The following is a 12,051-nucleotide window of genomic DNA, read 5'->3' as shown; positions in this document are numbered from 1 at the left end:
TGATTGAGGAGACAAGTTTGACAGACTTTTTGACAGACTTTTACTATGTGCTCTGTGTAAAAATGAAGAGGTCTACTGAAAAGAAAAAATCCTTTAAGACAGATACCTAAAAAGGTAACTGGGTAACTCAAGGAATTCATAACGGAATAGAGGACATCTCGCTTCTAAGTCAATGTTACGCTTTACAAAAAACACCCTGGAAAATGGCATCTCCTCTGATGAGCTCCAAACAATTCCTAAGCCTAGCTGAGGCAGACTGTCTGGATGGCTCATCAGCTGGAGAGGTGGTCACAACAAACAGCACTTCTGAAGGTAAAGTGAAGCAAAGGAGGTAATGGGGAACATCCTAAATGATGTTTCCTGTATCTTGTGCTCTTCCATTTTCCCCGACATACCCTAGCAAATACCTAAAGTTTCTCATACTTCCTTAAGTTTTCCACAAGCCACATGAAGTGTCTAGACAACATATTAAGGGTTTACACTTTTTACAACAGTTTACTAAAGCAGTCTTTAGTAGATCATGTGTAGCATCTGCTATCATACATAGCATACCTACGTGAACACTATGAAATTTTTATCCACACTTCTAAATTCTGCTTGAAAATCTAGCTCTTCGTTATTTGTGGAAGTCATTCTGCTAACAGTCTTTACAATCAAGGTGTCATCAGCTTACCAGGAAATCCAATTTTATCAGAATGTCAATCTTAATTCACACCGAGTGTTACAGAAGATCACATAAAACACTGCAAAATTTTGCAGTTACACATAGTTTAACATAACAGAATTTGGTATTATGTATCATCTTTCACATTCCACCCATTCTCAAAGCACATTACAGTAGGCATTAAACATATAGGTAATACAGTGACTGTGGAACGTGGCAGCAATAGCTAAACAGACCGTACAGTCTTCCTAGATGTTCGAGATCTGGAACATTGTTCAGCTTTATCACCACTTGATCATTCCAATAACAGACACAGGATCGTTAAGGGTGGAAAATCAGAAAAGATATAGCGTATTGCAGTATACTGTTTGCATTAGGTAAGAGCTCAGTTTCTAGAGTGAGCTCTGACTCTGGCAAAGAGTAAGTATATTCAGATTGAGCCTGTATAAAACTGCATTACAACAAAATGGATCATGCATCCTAATGTTTTAAAGTGCTATTCTAGTGTCCCAAATACCTTTGAAAGAATGCACCATATGGCCTATATAATCCACATTATTCTACCATAGCTGACACAGATCTGTTGCTTATTATTTATATTGTATTTTGTGCTTCTATGTATTTCTGTTGTACAATAGCCCCAAGACCTTGGAATACTGAAGGGAGAAGAGAGGTAGGGCTCTAAAAACAAGTTGTGCTCCACTTTCTGAAGTACCAACTTATTTTGTTTTTGTTGAGAATGATGAGTGTAAGTCAGCAAGTTGTGATCGCATTAGCAGTTTAAGGTACTAGCAAGGTAAGTTTCACTGTACAGTTTACTGCTCTATAGAAACAGCAGAAAGCTGCTTTGGATTGATATTTAAATTAAAAGGAAGTTAAATTTCTTTGTCCAGAAGAGACAGCTTGTGGAGACTGGGAAGAAAAATAAAAAAAAAAGAGAAAGAGTGGCTAAAATGTAGGAATACAACTGCCAGCAGAGTCAGTTAAACTGGGATACAAGAAATAAATCTACGGTAGCTGAAAACTGCTCAGTGACTGTTAATCTTCTAATTATTTTAGTTACAAAGTCAATTTTGTTCTTGACTATATTTCATGCTCCACCTCTTTTGAACTTCTTTCTTTTATGAGGTGGTTCTGGAATTCCTATTCTTTCCCTTCATTTTATTTCCATTTGCCACTTTAAATGCCCTACATGATAGCAACCCTTCCTTTAGCTCAGAAGGGCTTGATGTGGTTCAATAAATAGCCCCAAACTTCCTCTTCAATAGATGGGGGAAGGGATCAATGAATTTTTCACTTCATCCAATAAATGAGACCAATTCCACAGTACTCCTATTTCCTTCTGCCCCAGGGAGCAAGAGACCTGATTTTGGTCCTAAAGTTGTTGTCACTAGACTACTGGTACAACTATCATACTTTTGTCTGTCTCCTCTCTATTTGCTTGAGTCATACTCATTTCTTATCCCCCTACACCCTCCTTTTATGGCCTCTGTAGATTTTCATCCTACATCTGTGCAGCCTTTGCACAAAGAATATAACTGATGGGAGAAAATCTGACCTGCTCTTGGTCATTTTCCCTCTGCTGCTCCAGCAGCAACACAAATACCATAAACTTCTTCACAGCAATTCTTGGAATACAGGGGGATGAAGAAATGCAAGATGCCCATACTGACTATAAACTGAGTAACCTTAGGACTCCATCATTGCTCCATGATTGTGATTTGAATACCATATTTACACAATAACCATATGGTTTCAGCAGTTCTCATACAATTATTACTGATGTTTATCCTTTCTTTAAAAAGGAAGTGGAGAAAAAGGAAATTAAACCAAAAAAGAGATTAAAGATCGGACTTAAAAATATAAAAGCAGGAGAACCACAGCCAACAGTAAAAAAATGTGAGACTCAGTTAATATAAGCAGTATGATCTAGTTAAGACAGGAAGCACAAGAGCTGTTCAAAATATTTGACATGAACAATATTTAAAATTATAGAGAAAGAAAAACATTTTCCAAGAGTTTCTGAAATTCAGTTCAGGTGAATAAAGCGGTTTGTAAAAATATCACTTACACTTGGGCCCTAAATGATTTATTCAAAGTCTTGCTCTCTACCTCAAAACCTGAGACCTTGTCTTCCCTAGGAAAAGAAATATGTTCTTTACATGTGGTAACAAACATGAGGTAAAATCCCAATGAAAATCAAGCAGTTGTAGTTTTAATGTGAGTTGGCGGGGTTGAGGTAAAACCATAGGCTCCCCCACTCCCCCATTAACTTTTACCCGCCAACATGAGGGAAAACTACAAACTGCCTTGTCCTCACTAGGATTTTACCTCATGTTAGTTACCTTGCATTAACTAGTATGGGGCAAGACACCCATTTCTTGTAGTGAAGTATCTTACCTGTTTCACTAAAACCTACATGTTGGTACACAACTAGGCTTTATGAAAGCCTGTGGATTGTCAAAGAATACCCCATACACCCCGCCACCTCCAGAGATCACTTCCCGTAAGATTAAAAATCAAGGCTCAATTGGTAGCACTCTTGCCTTTGATCAAGAAAGATCAAGGAATCAAGCTCAGTATTAACACAGTTAAGAGTTCCAATTACAACCTTCAAATAAAAGATCTCATATCCCTGATGGATTATGAGACAGATTTAACATTCCATGGCACTTAAGATAAAATCAAACTCAGTATCTTAACACTGACACACTCAAAGTTAGTTCTAATGTCTAAGCTATTACAAAGAATATAATATGATCTATATTTGCCAATACTGCATTATCTATACTTAATGCCTTGCTTTACACAGCTAACTGGGATACCCAGAGTATGGAGACACTGTCTAACTTCAAATTATATTCTAAGAATTACTAAAACTTGAGCAACTGCATTTTAATGTAGGCATAAAGGCCTACTTAAAAACTTCTTGTCAGAACACATCTATAAAGCAGCAAGAGGTTATTGCAGACAAGTTAAACTCACTCTCTCTTTTACCCTAATATTATTATAAGCAATAGGCAACATTATCATAAAATTAGATTAGAGAAAAAAAAACTCTTCATCTTAACTTCTTGTATTTGCAAAACTTTGTTTACAGTGAGTTTCATTATTTCACTCTGTAAGCTTCTTCTTTTGCTTGTATTGATATTTAAACACAACAAGCTGGGGAGAAAAAAATAAATTAAAACTAGGAAAATGAAAATGTAAAACCCCAAATGTGCAAGGGGGATTCAGGAAGTGCCCAAAACCATTTCTGACTTTGTTTTGTAAAACTAGACTTCAAGTTGACAGAGTCCCACTAAGTACCAAACTTTGAAAATGCTAATCTAAAGTCCATCAACATTGAATCAGACTTACTGCTATCTAGATGAAGTCAAGTTATCACCTGATTCAAGATTCCATTTCGTGCTAATTTAACATTTTTGTACTCCGCACAAAGAGATGAACTGTTCACACGTAATATGATACAGATTTGCCTCCATGTGACCAATCAATAAGATCTCACAGATGTTGAAAACATGTACATGAAGTACATTAAAATTTGTGGAATCAATTCTGTCTGTAAAAGACAGCTAATATGTGGATATTTTAAATGTACACGTTAATGAACTGTATATAAACTTTTAAGCCATTATATAATTTTTATCCGAGTACTTAGCTGTTGGTCTAGGGCAAACTCATAATTTGTCTAAAATGCAGAGGTGTTAATCTGCAAAGGTGCAGAGTGGGAGCTAAGTTGAACAAAGACTGATGGTGACTATGCATATTATTTTGGAAAGTTGCTTAAAGAGCAGATGGCCTAATGTTCACATAAGTTATACAAAGCTGGAGAAAACAAGACATGTGCCTGACTAAACTATTTTTGAGAAAGTGATACAACAGATAATTTACCACCTTATTTCCAAAATGGTGGGCTTTGACAGAAGACAAAATGTTACTTTGGGCTAGTCTACACTGGGAACGCTAAAGCACTGCCGCGACAGCACTTTAATGGGCCTTGTGTGGTCGTGGTGCAGCACTGGGAGAAAAACCCACCTCCACGAGGGGCGTAGTTCCCAGCACTAGTGCACTGTCTACACTGGTGCTTTACAGCGCTGAAACTTGCTGCGCTCAGCAGGGTGTTTTTTCACACCTCTGAGCCAGAAAGTTGCAGCACTGTAAATTGCCAGTGTAGACAAGCCCTTAGTGTCTGGTTGAGAATGGTCTCTAAGAGGGAGGTCAACCCTCAGAAGACAATTAGTGTTGACAGGTTGGGGAAACCAGAAAGATGGAAGTTCCCTTGACTGAGAGAATACAGTTTAATTACAGTATTTGAAACTGAAGGTCTCCAGCACCTCCTAGATAACCATCTCCAAAGAGGGTTGAAGTGACAGCCAGGGTATGTAGAGAACCAAGCCACCTAAAGGGTGTTAGACCTTTGACAGTTTTCAACTGTTGTCTCAGTTCTGTTTAACCTATTTGTTGAGTCCTTGCTAAATACGTTAAGAAATTTGCTAGAAGCAAACAAAAGACATTGAAAGAAATGTTAGTGACATTAAAAGTAACTCAACATCTTGACTTGCTCTACAACTTTCACCCTCCAGTTTTTCTTCTCATCACCTTTGTATGTAAAATTCTTCTAAATTTTACATACCACAACCACAACAATCTTTAAAAGCCATTTTAAAGTGAGTCACAAAATACAATACGCACAATAAAAAACATCATGACTACACTAAATTTTATAGAGTACTATAATAAAAATTACTGAAGACAAGAGTCTTAACTCACTTCTGTTCTTTAGTTTCAAAATACACATCTTTTGTTTTCATACCCATATGTCTGATAAGATTGCCAAACAAGAGTTGTAACCTTAAGGAACTCATCCTAGATCAGTGGTTTACAACCTTTTTTAGTTCGCGGACCCCCTAAAAATTTTCAAATGGACCCCTTTGGAAATCTTAGATATAGTCTGCGGACCCAGGTTGAAAACCACTGTCCTAGATAAAGCATTTTCTTTTAACTGCTTCCTCACTCCTTAAAGCATAAACATCTCAAATCCTCTAGAGATACAAAAGTAAGGAACAACGCATGAGCCCAGAACATCTCTTTTATATGTATTTAAGATGTTCATGTAAGTAGGAGGAGGCAACTTAATGGAGTAAAATAGAACACACAAAAGAACCATCTTGGTTCCACCAATATCTTGGTCATCAATTACTTAACGTGACTAGGTACTCCCAGTCTCAAAGGGTCACAGCAATGAAGATATTGTTTGGAATTGCAAAAGCCTCATAGTGGAAGAAGGTTGCTCCAAGATAGACAGAAGTGCTTTTAATAGACAACGGCTTAATATTATGAAAACCCAAGTAAATATTTAGTAATGTACCAATCTAAACCTTTGAAACATCTAGAAGGTATGACTATTATACAAGCCAGAAATTCCAAATCAGCCAAAGATGGTACTGCTACATAGGCAGTGTATTCAGCAGCTGGAAAGAAAGGAGTGAACACTGTCCACTTCGAAAGACTAAGGCCATGTCTATACTATGGCTCTATGGCTGCACAGTTGCAGCTATGTCTCTTTAGCGCCATAGTACAGATAATTCCTACATAGATAGGATTAGTTTTTCCATCAATGTAGGCAATCCACTTCCCCAACCTAGCCATATCCACATGGGGGGGGGGGGGGTAGGTCGACTTAACTACAGCACTGAGGGTATGTCTGTACTACCCGCCGGATCGGCGGGTAGCGTTCGATGTATCAGGGATCGATTTATCGCATCTTGTCTGGACGTGATAAATCGATCCATGAATCGACACCCGTATTCCACCTTGGCAGGAGGAGTAAGCAGAGTCGAGGGCGAATGGCAGCAGTCGACTCGCTGCCATGAGGATGGCCAGGTAAGTCAAACTAAGATACTTCGACTTCAGCTACACGAATAGCGTAGCTGAAGTTGCATATCTTAGTTCGAACCCGCCCACGACTGTAGCCCAGGCCTGAGTGGTGTAAATTTTTCACACCCCTGAGCAACATAGCTAGGTCAATCTAAATTTTAAGTGTTGACCACACCTAGGAGGCCATATTGATTGGCTCTCAGTTAAGTCTCCGCTCGTCTCTATCTGGAAATATGGAAGCTGAGTCCCCAGGCCTCAAAAGTGGTGAGAATGCAAAAAAGGGGCAACATACAGTATAGGAAATGAGGGAAAGGATTATCCAGCCTACTCCTACCAAGGAACTGCCAGCCTCATAAAAATAACTGGGGAAAAAAAATTACTGCAGATGCCATTATTCAAATATTGGTAACAGTATTTCAAACACCACCAGGAGTCCTTGTTCACAGTACAGAACAAAACTCTGATGGTTCTCCCTTGAGGAGAAGATGATGCGAGTTACAGAAGCAGAGGGGATCTAAAAGTAAACTTTTTCATTATGTTTAAATTTAAAAGATTCTGATGGATTATGTACAAGATCTAAAAATATATTTTTAATTATTTTTTAATTTTAATTCCAAGTTTCATATTGGCGTGAACTTCAAATATTTTTCAAGGGTTCTTAATACAAATTCTGATACCACTTCAACTATTTGCAGCACCTTCACAATTTACATTTATCTATGAACATTAAAGTGCATGGATTCTTTGAACAGGAATCGAGGAGTCTGTCCAAAGCTTATCCAAATAATATTTTAAATGATATTGCACAAGGTCATGCCTATTGTCAGCTGCCCACATAATACATATCCTGAATTTTACAATATCAGAAAGTATGCAAAGTCAGACTTAACGACCATAGAGCTTTACACTTAATTGTTTAACAGAAGATTAGTTTTTAATATTGAATATTTTATACACTTTTCTACAAGCCAATAAGTGAAAGTTTGGTTACTGATTTCAATCATCATCATATGGAAGTTAAATATTAAGGGGACTATGATATTCATTCAGATACTAAGTCAGCATGCAATAATTAATAACTCATGATCTCTTGCTGGGTATGGCTTATTAAACACTGTATAACAAACTGGTGACTATGAATTACTGCAACCCTGATATCTGAAATAGAGGGTTCTCACACATTGTGTTAATATGAATAAAGGAAGATTTCAAAAAAATCGATAGTGAGGTTTTAAATGACATATTCAAAGTTTCAAAATCCTAAATCACAAGAGTAATCATAAGAATTTATGAATGACAAACTGCCAGAAAATGAATCCATGTTTTTGACATTTGGAAGGAGACTCCTTCAATTTGAAACAGGTATTAATAAGTAGCTGTTGTTTAATTTCACATATGTAAAAAGTGAACACCATGCATATGCTGTTTGCAAAATACGCTGAAATCCTTTGAAATGAAAGGCAATATAGAAATTCAAGATATTAATCTAGAGCCCTGCCAGCTAGACAGCCCTCCGCCCCAACAACCTTACAAAAAGTGTCACACTGGAAAGATTATTAAATGCTTAAAGTGATCCTCTTCATAAAGGCATAAATGATCTCCCTGAAATTGTTGGTGGCAGCTACAGGGCCAATCTCACAGCCATGTCATGTCTACTACCACCCAGATCTGTGCCTTATCTCTCTTTTCTACACTCAGTTCCCCCTCCCCCCCAATCCACTCCCATCTCTCAAAAGTATATTGATCTAAGGCACTTTCTGACCCTTCAGGATGAAAAGCAAGAAAAAAAAGTAATGTAGAGAGGGTTTGGGATATAGATAGTATGTGAAACATGGTACTAATTAAAACTGAATTACCCCATTCTCCATCTCTGCTTCTTGACAATAAGGATAGCTTTACTGCGCACCCTTGTTCAGACTCCTAAATTATACCCTATTGTCTCCTTCCTAAACCTGCTCAGCACATTGCTCCAGTAGCTAAACTGTGCCACAAAGTGCCCTGCTGCCCTGCTCCACTATAACTCCACCCCTATCTCTGTGGCTGTATCCTGAGTCACAATAAATATTTCTATGCTGTCCTAAGGCTCTTCTAGCTAGATTTTGCAATGTGATCCTCAGCCCCTCTTCCTCTCCACACACGCCAAGGTTATGCTCAAGTTCCCCACGTACCACCAGCCTCTCTGATGTCCTCTTCTCCCTCTACAAAGTTCATTTTCAAAGCTCCCCTCCCGATTCCAAACCCAAATTCTCCTCGCAGACTCCAATCCCTTGCTCCTACATTTCCCCTCAGCAGCCTCACAGTCCATTTCCCTCCCACAGGCCCCACGAATATTAGCCCCCAGGTCTCTCCAACACAAACTCCCTACATCTGCCCCACATGTTGTCCTCATACCCAGTATGGCCCCTAGCAATACCCACACATCTCACTTCCAGTGATGCCTCCCAGCGCTCCCCTTCCCTCCTGTCAATGTTACTCCCAAGCCCCCCCATCAATCTTTTCCTCAAGGCTCCCCAAGGCTTCGGCTCCCACACCCCTCCTCCAACGCTATCCCCCAATATCGCCTCCCCCAGCCCTATTCCCCGGGCCGCAGCCCCTCATACCTGAATGTGCCAGGGCCCTACGCACCACCAGGCCCTCCCCCCGCGTTCCCTTATTTCCTCTTCGCCCCCGGGGCTACGTTTGCATTCCCCCATCCGGTGCACGTGGCCCCCCCGCGCCCCCTTTCCCCGCAACGTGGCCCCGGCGGCGGTTACCGTGGGGCGGGGGCGGCGGCAGGCCAGGTGGGGGGGAGGGCGGCGGTAGTCCAGGCGCCGCCCCCCCTCTCAGGAAGGACGGCACGAACTCGGCAGCGTGGACATTGGGCACGAAGGGCTTGGCGTTCACGTTGAGCTGGCGGCTGAAAGCCGCATCAAGGAGGAGCTCCTGCTGCTCGGCCTGGGCCTCTGCGGCCGGCGGGGCGGACCCAGGGTCGGCGCCGCTGGCCGGCTCGATGTCCGCCTGGTCCCAGCAGTCGGGAGCCGAATCGCTGCTACTCCCGCTGCCGTTCCCGTTCGCCTCCATTTTGTGGCTGCCCCACAAACCTCTGCGGCTCCGAAGCCGTACGGGAGGAGAAGGCGGCGGCGGCGGCAGCACCGACTCAGCACTCCCTCACTCCAGCGACTCCGCGTGTGCCCCACCGCCCTGCGCAGTGTGACCTGCCGGGGTTCCTGTGCCTCCTCCCGACAGAATCGTTCGCCGCCATCTTGGTAGTTATTTCTTCCCTGGTTCCCATTCCATAACATGAGTGTGCTGAGGTGTAGGGACTACGATTCCCATTAGGCTTTGCGCGCACATATTCACCTTTCCCACTGGGAGAGACGGGAAATGTAGTTCTCTTGGCCTACTGGGTCACTTTTCCCGGCAGGCTTTACGCACTAATCTCACGGCTTTGCGCCTCTTTCACCTCCCTCCCGCCAGAGAGACGGGAAATGTAGTTCGCGGGAGCCAGCCTGAAGGAGAACACCGAATCCCAGCAGGCACTGCCTGTTCATTTGCTTTTGTTCAACCTTTTTTTGCCACCGCATAGAGGGATGGGAAATGTAGTTCTCCCACCTTGACTAGGGAGAACAACCACCCTTCCCATAACTAACTTAGAAGTAGGAAAGGTGGGTGGCAGCTGGTGGACTTCAGTGGTGATAGTATCAGAGAGCTACCAAGTTGGAGGCGCTCAATTTCCCCCCTTTCAAGTTCAGGTGAGTGTGTCACATGAAGTAACCTCATATGCACAATTCTACAGATGTTCCTGGGGATGTGAGACCTCCACCCCCTAAACACAAGCCTTTTCCAGTCCACATCTGCAGGCTCCAATTAATTGGAAGTGTGGAGACTTCTGTCTCCCATTGACTTAAGCTGGACTGGTGGAGGCCCAGAGCTCCTGAAAAAAGGTTAGGACCAAGGCAGTGAAGCCAACTGTGATGATTTTTATGGCTAGTCTCATGATATTTGGTGTTTTTTTTCTTAAAGCTCCAGCTCCTGGAGTCAAGTGATTACATGAGACTCTTCTTAATTTTTTTTTTAAGGATAGCATAACGTAACTCTTGACTGCAGAGAAAAGCCTGAAAAAAAAAAGTGATACAAGTATATCAAAGGCTTAGAACCCGGAAGGCAAATAAAAAGAACTCAAAATATTTTTTTAAAGGTTTTTATGATTTTTAAGGCAATGTCATGGTTGGTTGGTTGGTTTTTTAACACTTTGGGTTGAGAATACTTATAGTCTCAAGTTAAGTAACCATACTGGAAGCACCAGAAATCAATGGCTCTTTTTGTAAAATGGGTATAATACTGCTTACCAATCTCACTGTGTTAACTTGCGGCTTAATTCATTAAGGCTTGTTAAGCACTTTGAGATCCTTGGGTTCTATAGAAATATGAAGTTTTAATACGCTCTATACTCTACCAGTTTAAGAAAACAGAAAAACATTAGAACCACAGAAAAAAATTATGCTACATAACGCTGTATTACACAGACCACGGCTTTGATCTCACAGACCCCTCATATTCTTCATAACTCACGAAGTGAAAAATTCCTCAATAATTTATCCATCAAAATTTAAACCTTGACCAGAAAAAACCCTCTTCCTTTTCAAACTGTCATCTTGATATCACCAGATCCCATATGCTCTCCTGCCATCACATTCGCCCTGCTGTTATGAACTTGTACCCACCCTAAGGGTATGTCTGTGCAGCAAGTAGACACCCACTGCTGACTCATGCCAGCCAGTGAGGCTGTTTCATTGCTGTGTAGACTTCTGGGCTCTGGCTGGAGCCTGGGCTCTAGGGCCCTGCAAGGTGAGAGGGTCCCAGAGCTCAGTCTCCAGCCCAAGTCTGGAAGTCTACACAGCGATGAAACAGCCCTGTAAGCCTGAGTCGGCTGGCATAGGCCAGCAGCGGGTTTATCTTTGCCCTGTAGGCATATCCTCAGTGGTTAATTCCCTTGACCAAATTATTAAATATTCATTGACATTTTGTGAATAAATGGAATGGAATTTGCAAGTATTTAAATTACTCTATATAACCTCTCTCTCTTTCTAGATATATAGTATATATTACTCCAGGGGTCGGCAACCTTTCAGAAGTGGTGTGCCAAGTCTTCATTTATTCACTCTAATGTAAGGTTTCGCGTGCCAGTAATACATTTTAATGTTTTTAGAAGGTCTCCTTCTAGAAGTCTATAATATATAACTAAACTATTGTTGTATATAAAGAAAATAAGGTTTTTAAAATGTTTAAGAAGCTTCATTTAAAATTAAAATAAAATGCAGAGCCCCCCAGACTGGTGGCCGGGACCCGGGCGGCATGAGTGCCACTGAAAATCAGCTCGTGTGCCGTCTTCGGCACGTGTGCCATAGGTTGCCTACCCTTGTATTAGTCTATAACCACTCACCACACAAAGGGCCAGCTTGCTCCAGGACACAACCAACTTCCTCCAGAAATGCCATAAAATTAACAATCTCCCTCAGAACACCATC

General features: G+C 41.2%; 2 protein-coding genes across 5 annotated transcripts in view; one reads left to right on the top strand and one right to left on the bottom strand.

Moving 5' to 3' along the window:
- GSPT1 (G1 to S phase transition 1) overlaps nucleotides 1–9,756 on the bottom strand; it is a 42,757-nt gene extending 33,001 nt beyond the window's left edge. Inside the window, exon 1 of one of the 2 annotated variants that reach the window (XM_044979662.1) lies at nucleotides 9,298–9,756. In XM_044979662.1, the coding sequence (XP_044835597.1) occupies nucleotides 9,298–9,604 (307 nt within the window). In that variant the 5' untranslated portion in view covers nucleotides 9,605–9,756. The remainder of the gene's footprint in view (nucleotides 1–9,297) is intronic. The other variant, XM_044979661.1, reaches the window with a different exon arrangement.
- Nucleotides 9,555–12,051, top strand: part of TNFRSF17 (TNF receptor superfamily member 17) — a 50,322-nt gene continuing 47,825 nt past the window's right edge. For all 3 annotated transcript variants that reach the window (XM_044979665.1, XM_044979663.1, XR_006572425.1), the window contains exon 1: nucleotides 9,555–10,275. The gene's annotated coding sequence lies outside the window, so the exon portion shown is untranslated. The remainder of the gene's footprint in view (nucleotides 10,276–12,051) is intronic.

The sequence above is a fragment of the Mauremys mutica genome, chromosome 11, assembly GCF_020497125.1.
Source record: "Mauremys mutica isolate MM-2020 ecotype Southern chromosome 11, ASM2049712v1, whole genome shotgun sequence".
Lineage (NCBI taxonomy): Eukaryota > Metazoa > Chordata > Testudines > Geoemydidae > Mauremys > Mauremys mutica.
Note: the sequence above shows the minus strand (reverse complement) of the source record. Positions and strands in the feature narration are given on the sequence as shown.